The sequence below is a fragment of the Cinclus cinclus genome, chromosome Z (assembly GCF_963662255.1).
Source record: "Cinclus cinclus chromosome Z, bCinCin1.1, whole genome shotgun sequence".
Classification (NCBI taxonomy): domain Eukaryota; kingdom Metazoa; phylum Chordata; class Aves; order Passeriformes; family Cinclidae; genus Cinclus; species Cinclus cinclus.
In genome coordinates this window covers 61,006,568-61,018,796 of record NC_085084.1, presented here as the reverse complement: position 1 = coordinate 61,018,796, position 12,229 = coordinate 61,006,568, and the positions used below count along the sequence as shown (strand labels likewise).

Sequence of the window (12,229 nt, the reverse complement as noted above, 5' to 3'; positions counted from 1 at the left end):
ACACTGTTCAGACAGCACAGAAACATAATAACCATAGAGCCCTGTGAACTCTGCCCTGAGACAGTAGCTTCTTTTGAAACACACGGATCTCGACATCGATGTAAATCAGAAGCACAACATGCATGTTTTCTCTTTGAACTTGCTGGAAATTAATGGACTGCTGAAAATTCTGCACTGCAGTGTAGGTAGCAATGTTTTTAGGAAGCCTACAAAGCAATGGTAGAGTTCAGCCCCTGGTTTTGAATTCTAAAGACAAGCCACAAGAAATTGAAAGTGCTTAGAGATGAACAGATCAAATTCTTTCTGCACTAGGCAGAATCCAAACCAAAAATTCATGAAAGTAGAAGCTTTTGCCGACATACAGATTTTGACTTCATCTACTGAAAGCAGAACAAATACAAGTAATAGTTTTGCTGACCCCAGTGAATGTTCAGTACATAAAGGAGGCCTTTATAGATTTCAGAGAAGGTTGCATTTCAGCAGCTGCAGTCTATTGCCTCTTCCTTGGCATCTCAGGTTATTAAAGGTCAATCTTGTTAAATCCTCCAGTAACCCCTGCATTCCTAGTTTTTTTTTTTTACACTGCAATGCAAAATTCAAACTTTTGTTAGACACCATTACAAAGATGTGAAAACACTGTTTAACATGGCTTTTTAACATTTATTATGGTCATTATTGCTATCATCATCACTATTGTTATAATCATCGTTATTATAATAAAAGGTTCCTCACCTGCAGAGTGGTTGGGCACTGGAAGAGGTGCCCCAGGACATTGGTCATAACACCAAGCCTGACAGAGCCCAAGAAGTATTTGACTTACACTCTTAGGCAGATGGTGTGATTTTTGGAGCCATCCTGTGCAGGGTCAGGAGTTGGACTTCGATGTTCCTTATGGGTCCCTTCCAACTCAGGATACTCTATGATTCTATGACTTCCCAAGAAGCAAAATAGTTGTTGGCATTGAAAATGCCATTGCAATCTCAGACAGTAACCACCACAGCAAATGAACTACTCCCTGCAGGTTTGAGGCACTGAAAACTTAAGACACCATTTTTCTTACTTAGATAATTCCCCAACAATACAGAAACATAAGATGCTACAAAAATAATGAGAAGCCTCCCTGTACTCCTACCTGGTCCTCATTAGAGCAGGAGCGCATAAGCTCACAAATAAATAACACTTCTGGGATAAATTCTGTTCTGGGATGAATTCTGCTCTCTTCTGTTGCTTCTCAATTAGAAAAACAGTATGTGCCACTAACCATCATGCGATACCCCTCTGACCCTGAGGAAATGGAGAAAATGTTGAAATTGGAATCACAACAGAACTACATTCACTTAGGAAAGACGGATCAAGGTCCCTCTCTGTTCAGACAAAGAAGCAGGAATATTTAAAAATGTCTCCAAGTTTATAAAAAAACAACAACAAAAATATGCCAATACCATTCAATACTTCACCTTGCATTTACCAAGACTTCAAGTAAAGTGTAAGCTCTCCCCAAAATAGACAGCAGATATCCCAGTATTAAGTATTATGCTAATCACAAGGTTAGATCAGGGGTCTTGTGGGAAGAAAAAAAAATGGAGAGACATTTTAAGGATTTAAAAATACTGTAAGAGCATGTTATTAAAAATTCAGAAAACCTGCAAACACATATTTCTTTCAATGCCATCAGTACTTCAGAGAAAAAAAAAAACAAACAACAATTTTCCCCCTCTCCCAATAGCTTATGTTCTGTGTTGAGTGGAATTTTGATTTTTGTTTTTTTTTAAAACAATTGAAGATAGTGTGCCTCAAAAGTTACTGTGTGGATCAAATCAACACTTCCCTATTCTGTAGATGTTAAATACAAAAATGGGAAGCCCTAAACCCCAACTTCAGTCACGAATCCCATTGAACTCTGTTCCAGCAAAAAGACTGCCAGACCAAGGCCTGGCACTCCCCCAGACATGCTGCAAAGTAAATCCCACATGAGCAGGTCTGTACATTAGGCAAATGCAGATGTACTTGGATAAAGCAGACTGTGCTTTCCTTGGATCACAGCAAGGGAGGGGATGCAGTCTGCAACTTGGAAACTGTCAGGAAAGAAATACATTCCAGCTTTTAACATCTACTCATGTGACATCATTTCACTGCTTTGTTTCTTTGTTTGAGAATGAGAGTTTGGCACAATATGTAAATAGATATTTGATTTTTACCCATTTTAGAACAGCCTGTTTGACAGCCAAGCTTTAAAGACAGTCCTGCCACAGTTATAACTTATGATGCAATTGATGCCTTGAACCTTTTTCTCCAAGGTCAGTGACAGGCTACCCTATGGGCAAATGTGACTGGCATGCAGCAGCATCCTCCATAAACCCATGTATCCTCACATCCCAGGAACAGCAGCCAGGGTCCATAACCTACATGCAGTGTCCTTCCACAAATTTCTCCCATCTTAAGCCACCTCTCTGGGGTACTTTTTGCACATTTCCAGTGAGCTATTTCCCTGTCTTTCCTTGCTCCCACAGCTTCTTCTATTCTATCCAATGGTGAACAAAGTGCACGAGTGACCTGAGCAGAGCTACAATACAGCAGGGCGATTTCTGTGCAGTGCGATATGCATGCCTGCAGGAATCATTATTTTTTATTGCCTTAGTGGACAAATTCTGCCTTTGGACCTAAAACAAGCAGACACAGAACAGAATGACAGGTAAAAAAACCCATTGAATTTAAGTAAATTTCATTCATTACAAGAGTTCTTCTTAAACCCTTACTGCATCAAATTTTATAACACATACACCTGCTTTGATAGCAAACAAGTTTTAGAAATACTTAATGTGCTATAGTTGACAGAAGGGCTCAAGTTGTCACACTAGCTTTATCACTTCTCTTATGAGGTGAATACATCACCAATAGCCCATAAGAGACCAATAAAAGCCAGAATGAGAATACAGGCTCTCATGCTTGCCACCTTGCAAAGTGAGTAGTGTACTCCTGCCTTGCAGGAATTACACATCTTCACAATTGCCAAACTGTGAACTCTCACCCCGGTCAGTCTAGCTGTTTGTCCTCTGGATAGGTGGAAAATTATACATGTTATTAGCCACCATCCTACAAGAATAGATCTGTACTCAATGCCACAGTACAACTTACTTGACAATACTTATCAATTCAACTCAAATAACTTCAACAAAAACTGTAAGATTCTCTCCCCTTTAAGCTAGTAGAGCTGCTATACTTAGAGATTTTGTAGGTTCTTCTTCCAAGCTAGAGGCTGCCTAGCATTTTCAGACACTGGAAGCTGTATGAAGCACTTCCCAGCACTTCAAGAGCAGCTCCTTCCATTCACTTGCAAGGATTCATTAATAATCATTTCACCAGACTCAAATTTGTCAGGCTCAAAACCCATTCACAGCTCAGTCTCTGCTTCTGAAATCAATTTCAGACCTTAGTTGTCAAGAAGGGTGCTACTGCACTACAGTAGAAACAGTGGAGTACATTAAATGTTCTAGGCCATGTCCTGCTGCCACTGCCAAAACAGACCACCAGTACCTCAACTCTGTTTTGAGCCTAACACAAGGCTAATTCTGGACACATGCACCAGATTACAGCAATATTTGGGCTACCATTTCTCTTTTCACAAAAAAGGTACACTCCACAGTTGATCTTTAGTCTTTCATCTATTTGTGATATCTAATAACACCAACCACTTCATATGAAACACCAATCAATTCATATGATATGAAACTGAAAAATAAAGATTTGGTCAAAAAATTTTTCCCTTGTGTTTTAAAGAAAATATTCAACTGAATTACTTTAAGTTGTACTAATTCAAGAATGCATGCCAGTTCCATAACTCAGTTGAAAAACAGATACATCACTTGAATTTTCCAGGGGGTGGTTTGGCTAAAAGAATCTTTTCCCCTTTTTGGTGTTAAATGTGGGATTTAAAAGATTACCCTGAAGCCTGTCTTTCTGTGCATTACAGAAAGTACATAAGCAATTCAAAGAAACATGGGCAGCTGGGAAACAGAAACAATGAAGAACAAACCCATTTTCACAGCTCTCCCTAATTTGACTGAGGTGAAAAGAATCTGAGGAGTTTACATAGCCACACACAGAGGTCTGCACATGCATATCTAAATCTGGCAATAAAAATAACAAAATTATGGGAGGCTGTCGTACTATCAGTCTCAAATGACATTATCAGTCTTTTGATGTTCCAGAGCATCAAGAAGTGCTCTGACAAATGTCCAAGCTCCTAAAAAATCCATATAGGCTCTTATCTCCTCTGGGACACTACATACCTCTCAAGAGAACTTTGAATTTAAATACAGGTGAATACAAAGTCATCTTTATTAAAGCACAGGAATCATTGAGACCAACAGTAATCAAAAGCACCATACAGTGCACACGGCTGAGCCGCACAACCTCACAACCCAATCAGCCCAGCTGTAAATCTGATCACATGCTGCTTTAAAAAGCAACCGCACCCCTTGCAGAGGACTGCCACTCATCTCGTGGTGGGGAACACTGGTTGTGCAACAGCTCTGTCTACTAACACAGGATTCACATGGTCTGTGGTAAGCAACGTCCACAGCCAAAGCAGTTTCCAGCATTATATTCTTAAATATGAGATACAAACTGCCAGAGTGCTTCTTCTCTGGACTGTTGAGACATTTACAACAGAAGTGATTTTCAAGGGAATCCAGACTGCATCCCTCAGAAGTTTCCTTATTCTAGAAAGTGCTCACTTGCAGTACCCAGAAGGCAAAAGCTGAGTGCAATGCCTCACCTACACACACAGTGAGCACTAACCTCCTCAAACTTTAAGCTGCTTTTCCCATCCAGAGCTGGAAGTACAGCAGCACATTGCTTCTTTTGCAAATCTAAACATCCATCAGACCAATTTTAGGACTTCCAGTCTCAAAGCAGTAGCTAAGTCATAGTGACGTGGATTTCTAGTGTCCATAATTAAAAGCCTCCTGCTCTAGCAGCATGTTTCTTATGAACAGTCATTTCTTGTATCCAATACAGTAAGATACCATACACACCTGTGCACATCTCACTAGCAGCCATGGTCAGTACAAAGTGGTGCTGTAGAGGTTACCACATACAGCTGCTGCCCCATCTCTTCTGAACTATGAAGAGCTATTCATAGTTCCCCACAATATGAAGAGCTATTCATAGTTCCCCACAATGCTTTCTGCCAGAGCCTGAATAAACACTTCTTCCAAAGATCAACAGCTCTCTCCAGGACACAGTAAGCTGAGAAAGGAGGATCTCAACATGTGAAAAGTACACTCCTTCAAGTAGGCTGTTAAGAAGCAAATTCTTTCAGTCCAGGTAATTTCCTCCTCTGGTCCAAAGCAAACAGGCAGTTGATGCCATAAAGCTTCTTGAGTGCTACAATAGGGACATAACCCAATTGGATATGTGCCAAGGAGAATGTCCCAGTCTCTGGTCAGCTGCTCCAGGAGCATGGCATGCAACCATCTCAGCAGCCCAGTGTGGTGGAATGGGCACAGCACACAAGCAGTGCCACACTTGTCACTTATGCCATTATTAACACACAAAGAAGCAAAGGCCTTGGCTGCTCTCAGGTAAATAGGAAACACTGCAGAAGGATTTATCCAAAGGTCAAGAGCAACACTTAGGCCCTTCAACTCTAAGCAAAATATGTCCTTCCTTCCCACGGATACTGTCACAGATCCTTCCCAACAGCAGCTTCATATGACTGTTTGAGGCAAGGTGCAAACCCCAAGTGCCTCTGCTGCCTCTAATCCCCACAGCTCTGTTCCTCTCTACACATTTGAGCCCCAAGCTTTCCTTTAGTAGCCTTCCAGACACAGAGTTTTGGCTTGGTGATGTACAAGCACCCCTGCCTGTCTCCCCATTCCTTCAGATGCTCCCTATGGTAATGTAACAACTCAGCCTCTGATACTTTGGTGAGGCCATCTCAGGTCATGTTTAATATTAACTAGGAGCTACCCAGAGAGCAGAATGAAGCCATCACTTTGATCTGACAATCGGGTAGACTTGTGAGCAGAGTATAAAGTCAAAGAAGCTTTCTAGTTGCGCCACACATAACCCAATATGTAGAGGGGAAAGTGAAGGAGAAATGAAAATGCTGTGCACCCTCTTGGTGAAGCTGAGCCTACAAACACCCATACAGGGGCAGCAGAGCATGAACTAGCTTCAAATTTGTCAGTCTTCCATTAAAAAAAGAACAAAAACCCAACAAACTACAATTCCTTTTACAAAACAGTAGTGCCTAAAAGGTGGAAAACTTTGAGAAAGAAAACTAACTGGCTCTGAAGTGACTATACTGTTAGCTTCAGCGCATGCAATGGGACAAGTGCCATATGGTTCAGTCTACAAAAACAAAGGTCACATCCATCATTACTTGGCATCATTATTCCACAGCAATACACCCTGAGCAATGACCCATTACGTTACCTCAACATGCCACTAAGCAGGTCAATGCATCCTGTACAGAAACTAGCACAAAAGGTTTCTCTTGCCTTTAGATCTTACCATCAAGACTTTTCACATGCAAATATCACTATCCAAGCAATTATTGGATTGATTGGTATCACTGACATCACACTTGCATATAAAAATTCTGGCTCATCCACACAATTGTATAACTCTCCAAAACAAAACAATGTTCTACCAATATCTGGCAGTCTAGGTAAGCATGCTGAGGACTCAGATGTGAAACAGCAAGTACACTTGTTAATCAGTACTCCTGCATGGACCAAGATACTGCAGCAATGAGTATAACACAGCTAAGTAGGTTTCTTCAAAGAACTTCATCTCATGACACACCCCAATTTCAAACATTTGACTTTTAGAGAGGTGCTGCCAGCCATGTTCACTAGTACTTTATTTGGCTTAAAGCAGGCAGAAGTGGGGATACAAACCAAAGTTCATAATTTACGGCATGATAGTAGACTACCAATCCCAAAAGAATTTTCTGACAAGCCCATATGAAATATGTTACAAAGAAATATTTTAACCTTTTTAGGCAGAAAATTAGGTAGTTCTACAGCTAGATTACAATATTGTATATTTACTAAGGGCACAGATCTTTACATATTTCCTGTAGTTTCAAAGAATTTGAGTAACATTAATTCACTCATGACCTGCCAGGGTTGAACAGTTGCCATAATTTTAGTCCTGGAGAAACAGCAAAATGAAACCTGGCAGACTTCACTTGTAGTACACCAAGTCTTTGTAAGACTCTGGTACCTTCCCCAGAAACAGTGACCCCCTTAGCCACCCTCCATAGTCCCACAGACCTGGCAACTTGAGGTTTCTGTGCTATGGTACTGAAAAACTTTTGGTTTTAACCAAAGACAAGTAAGCACTTCAGGGTTTGACCTTTTAAGTACATTAATCTGCATGTAAACTTTTATTCAGCAGTTCCTAACTATCATATCATCAACCAATAGTGCAAATACCCATTGTAAACCCATTAACAAAAACCAACATTATGAAAGAGGCAGGTTTTGGAAACAAAACTGTATAATTCATTTTTCTATTAAAAAAATTGCAGAAGAATGAGAATTTAATTTTACAACATTAAAACAAAGACATCTCAAAAAGAAATTTCCTGTATCTTCACTCTCCTAATATTGAAGCTAAAGCTTCAGTGTTCTACACAAGCTACTGCCTTACTCAACAGCTGAGCAAGAAAAAAAGGTTCTGGCAACTCTGGTTATGAAATCGCAGAATATGCTTTATAAAACAAAGTCTATTCCATTTCACGCAAGGGACAGTCTAGGCTAGTAAAATAAGAAGCCCCCTGGTTCAAATTCAATCTCATAAGAAGATATAATTTCTAAAAAGCCAAGAGAAACAGTATCTACTTAACTATGGGTGATTATAAGCCTAGCCAGCCGCAACACATTCAGTGAAAATTTGCTTCACTTTATATGCCAAAACTTCAATCACAATTTAAATCCTTCAAATCTGTATTATCTTTACAGTGCAGTAATTAAACATCTGCAAAGAGACAAGCAACAGCAAAAGCCAAACCCAAGCCAGAATTTGATGTGCTGGGTACTTCCTTTGGAAATGAGGATGCTGTGGTAAACATTACTTTTGCCATATTGGGGCTATGAAAAATGTGAGCATGCACCTGTTAAAATTCACATAATTCAAGAAGACATGAGGGCTTGTGACACCTCACCACATGAGCTGCTCATGCCCACCTTAGACCTTTGCTATTTACTAGTATGATTTTTCCAAACTATACTGGATATGTGTCAGGGTAACACCTGGAGGGCTTCCATTGGTGGCACCCATGGCTACATTTCTTGAAGTGCAAAAATTCCTACTCCTAATTATATATTCTTGATTTTTTTCTTCTCAGAAGTTCAAGGACATGGGATGTTATTGATTTTATTGCCCCCTTTTAGTTTTTTGTTTAGTATTCAAGAGACTTCCCTTAAAGACAAAAGTAATAAATCAAATGATATACACAAGCACCCAAAACCTCATTTTATTAGATGTGTAATTTCAGGAAGAAATGGGTCCAGTAATCTAAAAAAAAAAAAAAAAAAAAAAATTTTTTTCCTCACTATCAAATATAACACCCTATCAAACTTTACTGACCTCTGCAGATATTACAAGCCTGCTCATTGTGTTTAAAAACCAATTTCCTATGTTGTATAGGTGTAACAGATACTATGCCTAGCTCAGAAGGCATTTGCAAAAACATCAGCTACTAGTGACAGGATTCTTTTTTCATGCTGAACTTGCCAAGTTTTTATTAAAGCTGGGCTACAGGAATTAAGTATGCTAACAGTGATCCAAAAAGCAGCTGAAAGCACACATTCTTCACCAGTTCAATTAATTCTGGAATTTCAAAATGCAGAGCTGCTGTAAAATAATGTTTTTATTACAAATATGATGAGAAACAAAATATGCCTCCTCACATAGCGCTATCCCAGTCATGTTCTGCCTGACCTTTTGCTATTTATTGTTTATTTCAGTATTTATTACTTTCCAGTATGGACCAAAGCACATTGCATTTGCACACAGTTGATTATCTAAAATAGGATTTGCTGTCATTTCAGCAGCTGCCAAATAGAAAAACTCAACTTACTCATTCAGTCTCTCTATTGTCATTGATACCCGCAGTATTATGAATATTAAAAAGTCCCCTCCAAGGACTGAGGACAAAGATTAAATATGTCATAAAGGCAGTGCCCACTCCCCAGATTCACCCAGGAGGGGTGCAGGCAGCATGCACAGCTCTGGGTGGTTTCACAACCAGCTGGTGCACTTGGGGCTGAAGGCACCATCCTTCCTGCTCCAACTCAGACCCACTGCCAGAAGTGTAAGCAGGGGAAAAGGGCCTGCACATCCCATGGGTGCTGCTCCAGAACTGGGACCCCTCTGTCCAGCAGCAGCAAAAGTTTTGGATACCCCTCCCCTGGAAATGTTTCCTGTGAAAACACTCTCCCAGCACAACTGAAGGGTAGGACCCACCATGTATTGTGGAAGAAGCCTACACTCAAGCCTCCTCAGCTGGTCTCATTTGAATTATGCCCCTGTTGCTCTCTCCATCTCTTTCCAGAGTCTTCAGTTTTGTTCAGGCTCCCTAGTGACAGCAAAAATGCTATAATCATGCAGGTACAGACAAGGACTGCACATCAACATGTTTGGAAGGAAGTACAACCCTTCTTACACTGCAGAACTCATCCCCACTTTACGAAGTAATAACTATTGAGCAGTACTATCACATTCTGATTTTTCAAACAGAGATCCACAGAGAGAGCTTCCAGGTGCCTAAAAACCTTGGGAGTAACTGTCCTGGATATGAGGACCCATCATGGACTGCAGAGCTAAAGGAATGCTTCATCTAGAAAACTGCTAGTGGAAAGAATCTCTACAAAAATAAATACAAGGAAAGGGAGGAGGTTAGTCAGAGTAGATGCTAATTAAAGTCATTAGTTGTAAAAATAACTTCATATTTCTTTGTGAAATATCAAGAGAGCTGCTTCAAATTAACTAGAGGACTTGAGTTCAAAGTGACAAGTAGCCCTGGTAAAGGGGAAAGTTGAAGAGAGCCAGGAAGAAAAAGTAGTCATAATACCAGCAAAAGTGAGAAGGCTTAATTTGGAGACTAGATACCATAAAAAAACAGGTAGGGGAGTTGTAGCATACCATGGAGAAATCTTGAGTGAAACCAGCCCTTGACTCACTGAGGTTAGCTGAGATGGTGGACCTGATCCAACATCTCCACAAGTGAAACCTGGGTCCCTTCCCTCTCTCACAGTGTGCAGCTGCACCCCATCCACCTTCCTCTTGCTTGCATAGATTCTCCTCTGACCCCTTGATCAGACCAGTCAGCTCCCTAAGCCACAGAAAACTAACTCAGCAAAAGAGTTAGGAATTCCCTTAGCACAGCCAGCATAGCAAGGCTGACTCATCTGACTGAGGGCAATCTCTTCCAACTGCACAATGGGGGCAGCTGAAGCATGTGGAGCAGGTCAGTCTCCCTGGCAGCAGGAAGACACTTGCCACTTAAAGACCTGAACAGGGAACCACTGCAGGACAAAGAGGAAGAAATAGCAAAGGAGGCAATGTTTGCTACACCACATGGAACAATATAGAGAAGAGGAAGTAAGAATGGCTAATTTTTATAACAATGCCTCTAGGACAAAACCATTGGCAACTGCTGAGAAGGAAACTATGTGGATTCAAGGCCCAGAGCACAATTTAATAGTGGATTAATGAAATACACTGGTTTATTCCACTACAAAGATTCTATACGTCATCTTCACACTAAGGTTTCACTGCTTGCACCACTAATCACAGCTCTAAGTATTCTTTGTTCAATAGAAATTAATAGGAAAGTCATCCAAATACAGTTTTGGATGTAAAGACACCCTCATCAACAAACACAGAGCAGAAGCAAGACACTACCAGTGGTGCCAATAGCAATAACGTGAGTATAATAGGCATCTTTGATAAAGTCTGATCAGACAGAATATAAAATATGCTTTTACATATACAATAATTGCAGCACTTGAAGCTACTTCAAAAGCACAAGGATACTGTACCCTGTTTCCCTTCTCTCTAATTATGAAAATGTTTTTGAATATTTGTTTTGAGAATGAATTGAACATAGCACAGTACATTAGCACAAAGGTGATAAAAACTCTGTGCACTTTCATCACAGGTTGTTGCTCCAACAGATGAGTGCTGCTGACCAATAGGAACTGAAGCAAGAGCAGAGTCCATCTTATCTTATTGCCCTGCCTGCACTTACCATTGTAACACTGAGATGATATCAACCATTAAACCTGTAAGAGCCCAGGTGATTTTCTGCCATCTTAGCAACCTGAGTCACTCCCACAAGAAGGGAGCACAGCCACAGTGCCAGGAGCAAAATACTTTCCCCAGTTAGTCACAAGCCTGACTCAGCTTCTCACAAAATTACAGCCTTTTGTTTTAGTATCCAGCCCCTACTTTTGGTGAAAATGCACACCACAGCCAGTTTCACGATGTTGCTTTGATTATTTCTAAATCTTTCTTTGAACCAGACCTTTCATACTGGGCATTGGTTTTTCATACTAAGTGCTATAGTATTCTGACATTCAGTTAATCCAAGTAATTCAAGATGCTGAATCAAAAATCATGATGCTCAAGAACACAGCAGGTCTGAATGTCCATATTTAAAAGCCAGAAATAAGTGTGCTTTCATTGACTTACCTTTTTGCTTCTTCTAAGTGGCACAGATACTCATAAGCAATATTCTGACGCCTCCTCTCATCCATTTCCTCTGCAGAAAGCCTTTCATCATCCACAATAGCTGAAAGCAGAAACCCAAACTAAGTTATACATGAGTCAGTGTGACTTTTAGAGCAATTTTACTTGGAACCTGGGTGAATTACTGAAGGGAAATTAAAATAGTTCTCTTCTCTTTAAAAGAGGTCTTTTATTGTATGGTCCACAAAGCTGTCTAGGTCACCAATAGTGTCCTGTTCTCTCTACAGTGAATTCCTCAAGTTTCACTTCAAGACCAAGAATGCACTGCTCTGAGGCCATTGCCTGGTTTGAGGGGAGGATGGAGCACTCAAACATGGGGATCTGAGGCTGGGATGAGCAGATCTTCAGCTTACACATCCTCAGAGGAGTCTGAGGACCCTCATGAGGAAGCTCAAGGCAAGAAGCAGGTGGAGCAGCCCCATGCTTAGCAGATCCTCAACAACAGAGACAAAGACAACAC

General features: G+C 40.5%; 1 protein-coding gene across 2 annotated transcripts in view; it reads right to left on the bottom strand.

The window, feature by feature from the left end:
- Nucleotides 1–11,783, bottom strand: part of IQGAP2 (IQ motif containing GTPase activating protein 2) — a 101,603-nt gene extending 89,820 nt beyond the window's left edge. Inside the window, exon 1 of one of the 2 annotated variants that reach the window (XM_062512847.1) lies at nucleotides 11,713–11,783. In XM_062512847.1, the coding sequence (XP_062368831.1) occupies nucleotides 11,713–11,777 (65 nt within the window). In that variant the 5' untranslated portion in view covers nucleotides 11,778–11,783. The remainder of the gene's footprint in view (nucleotides 1–11,712) is intronic. The other variant, XM_062512845.1, reaches the window with a different exon arrangement.
- Nucleotides 11,784–12,229: the final 446 nt, after the last annotated feature.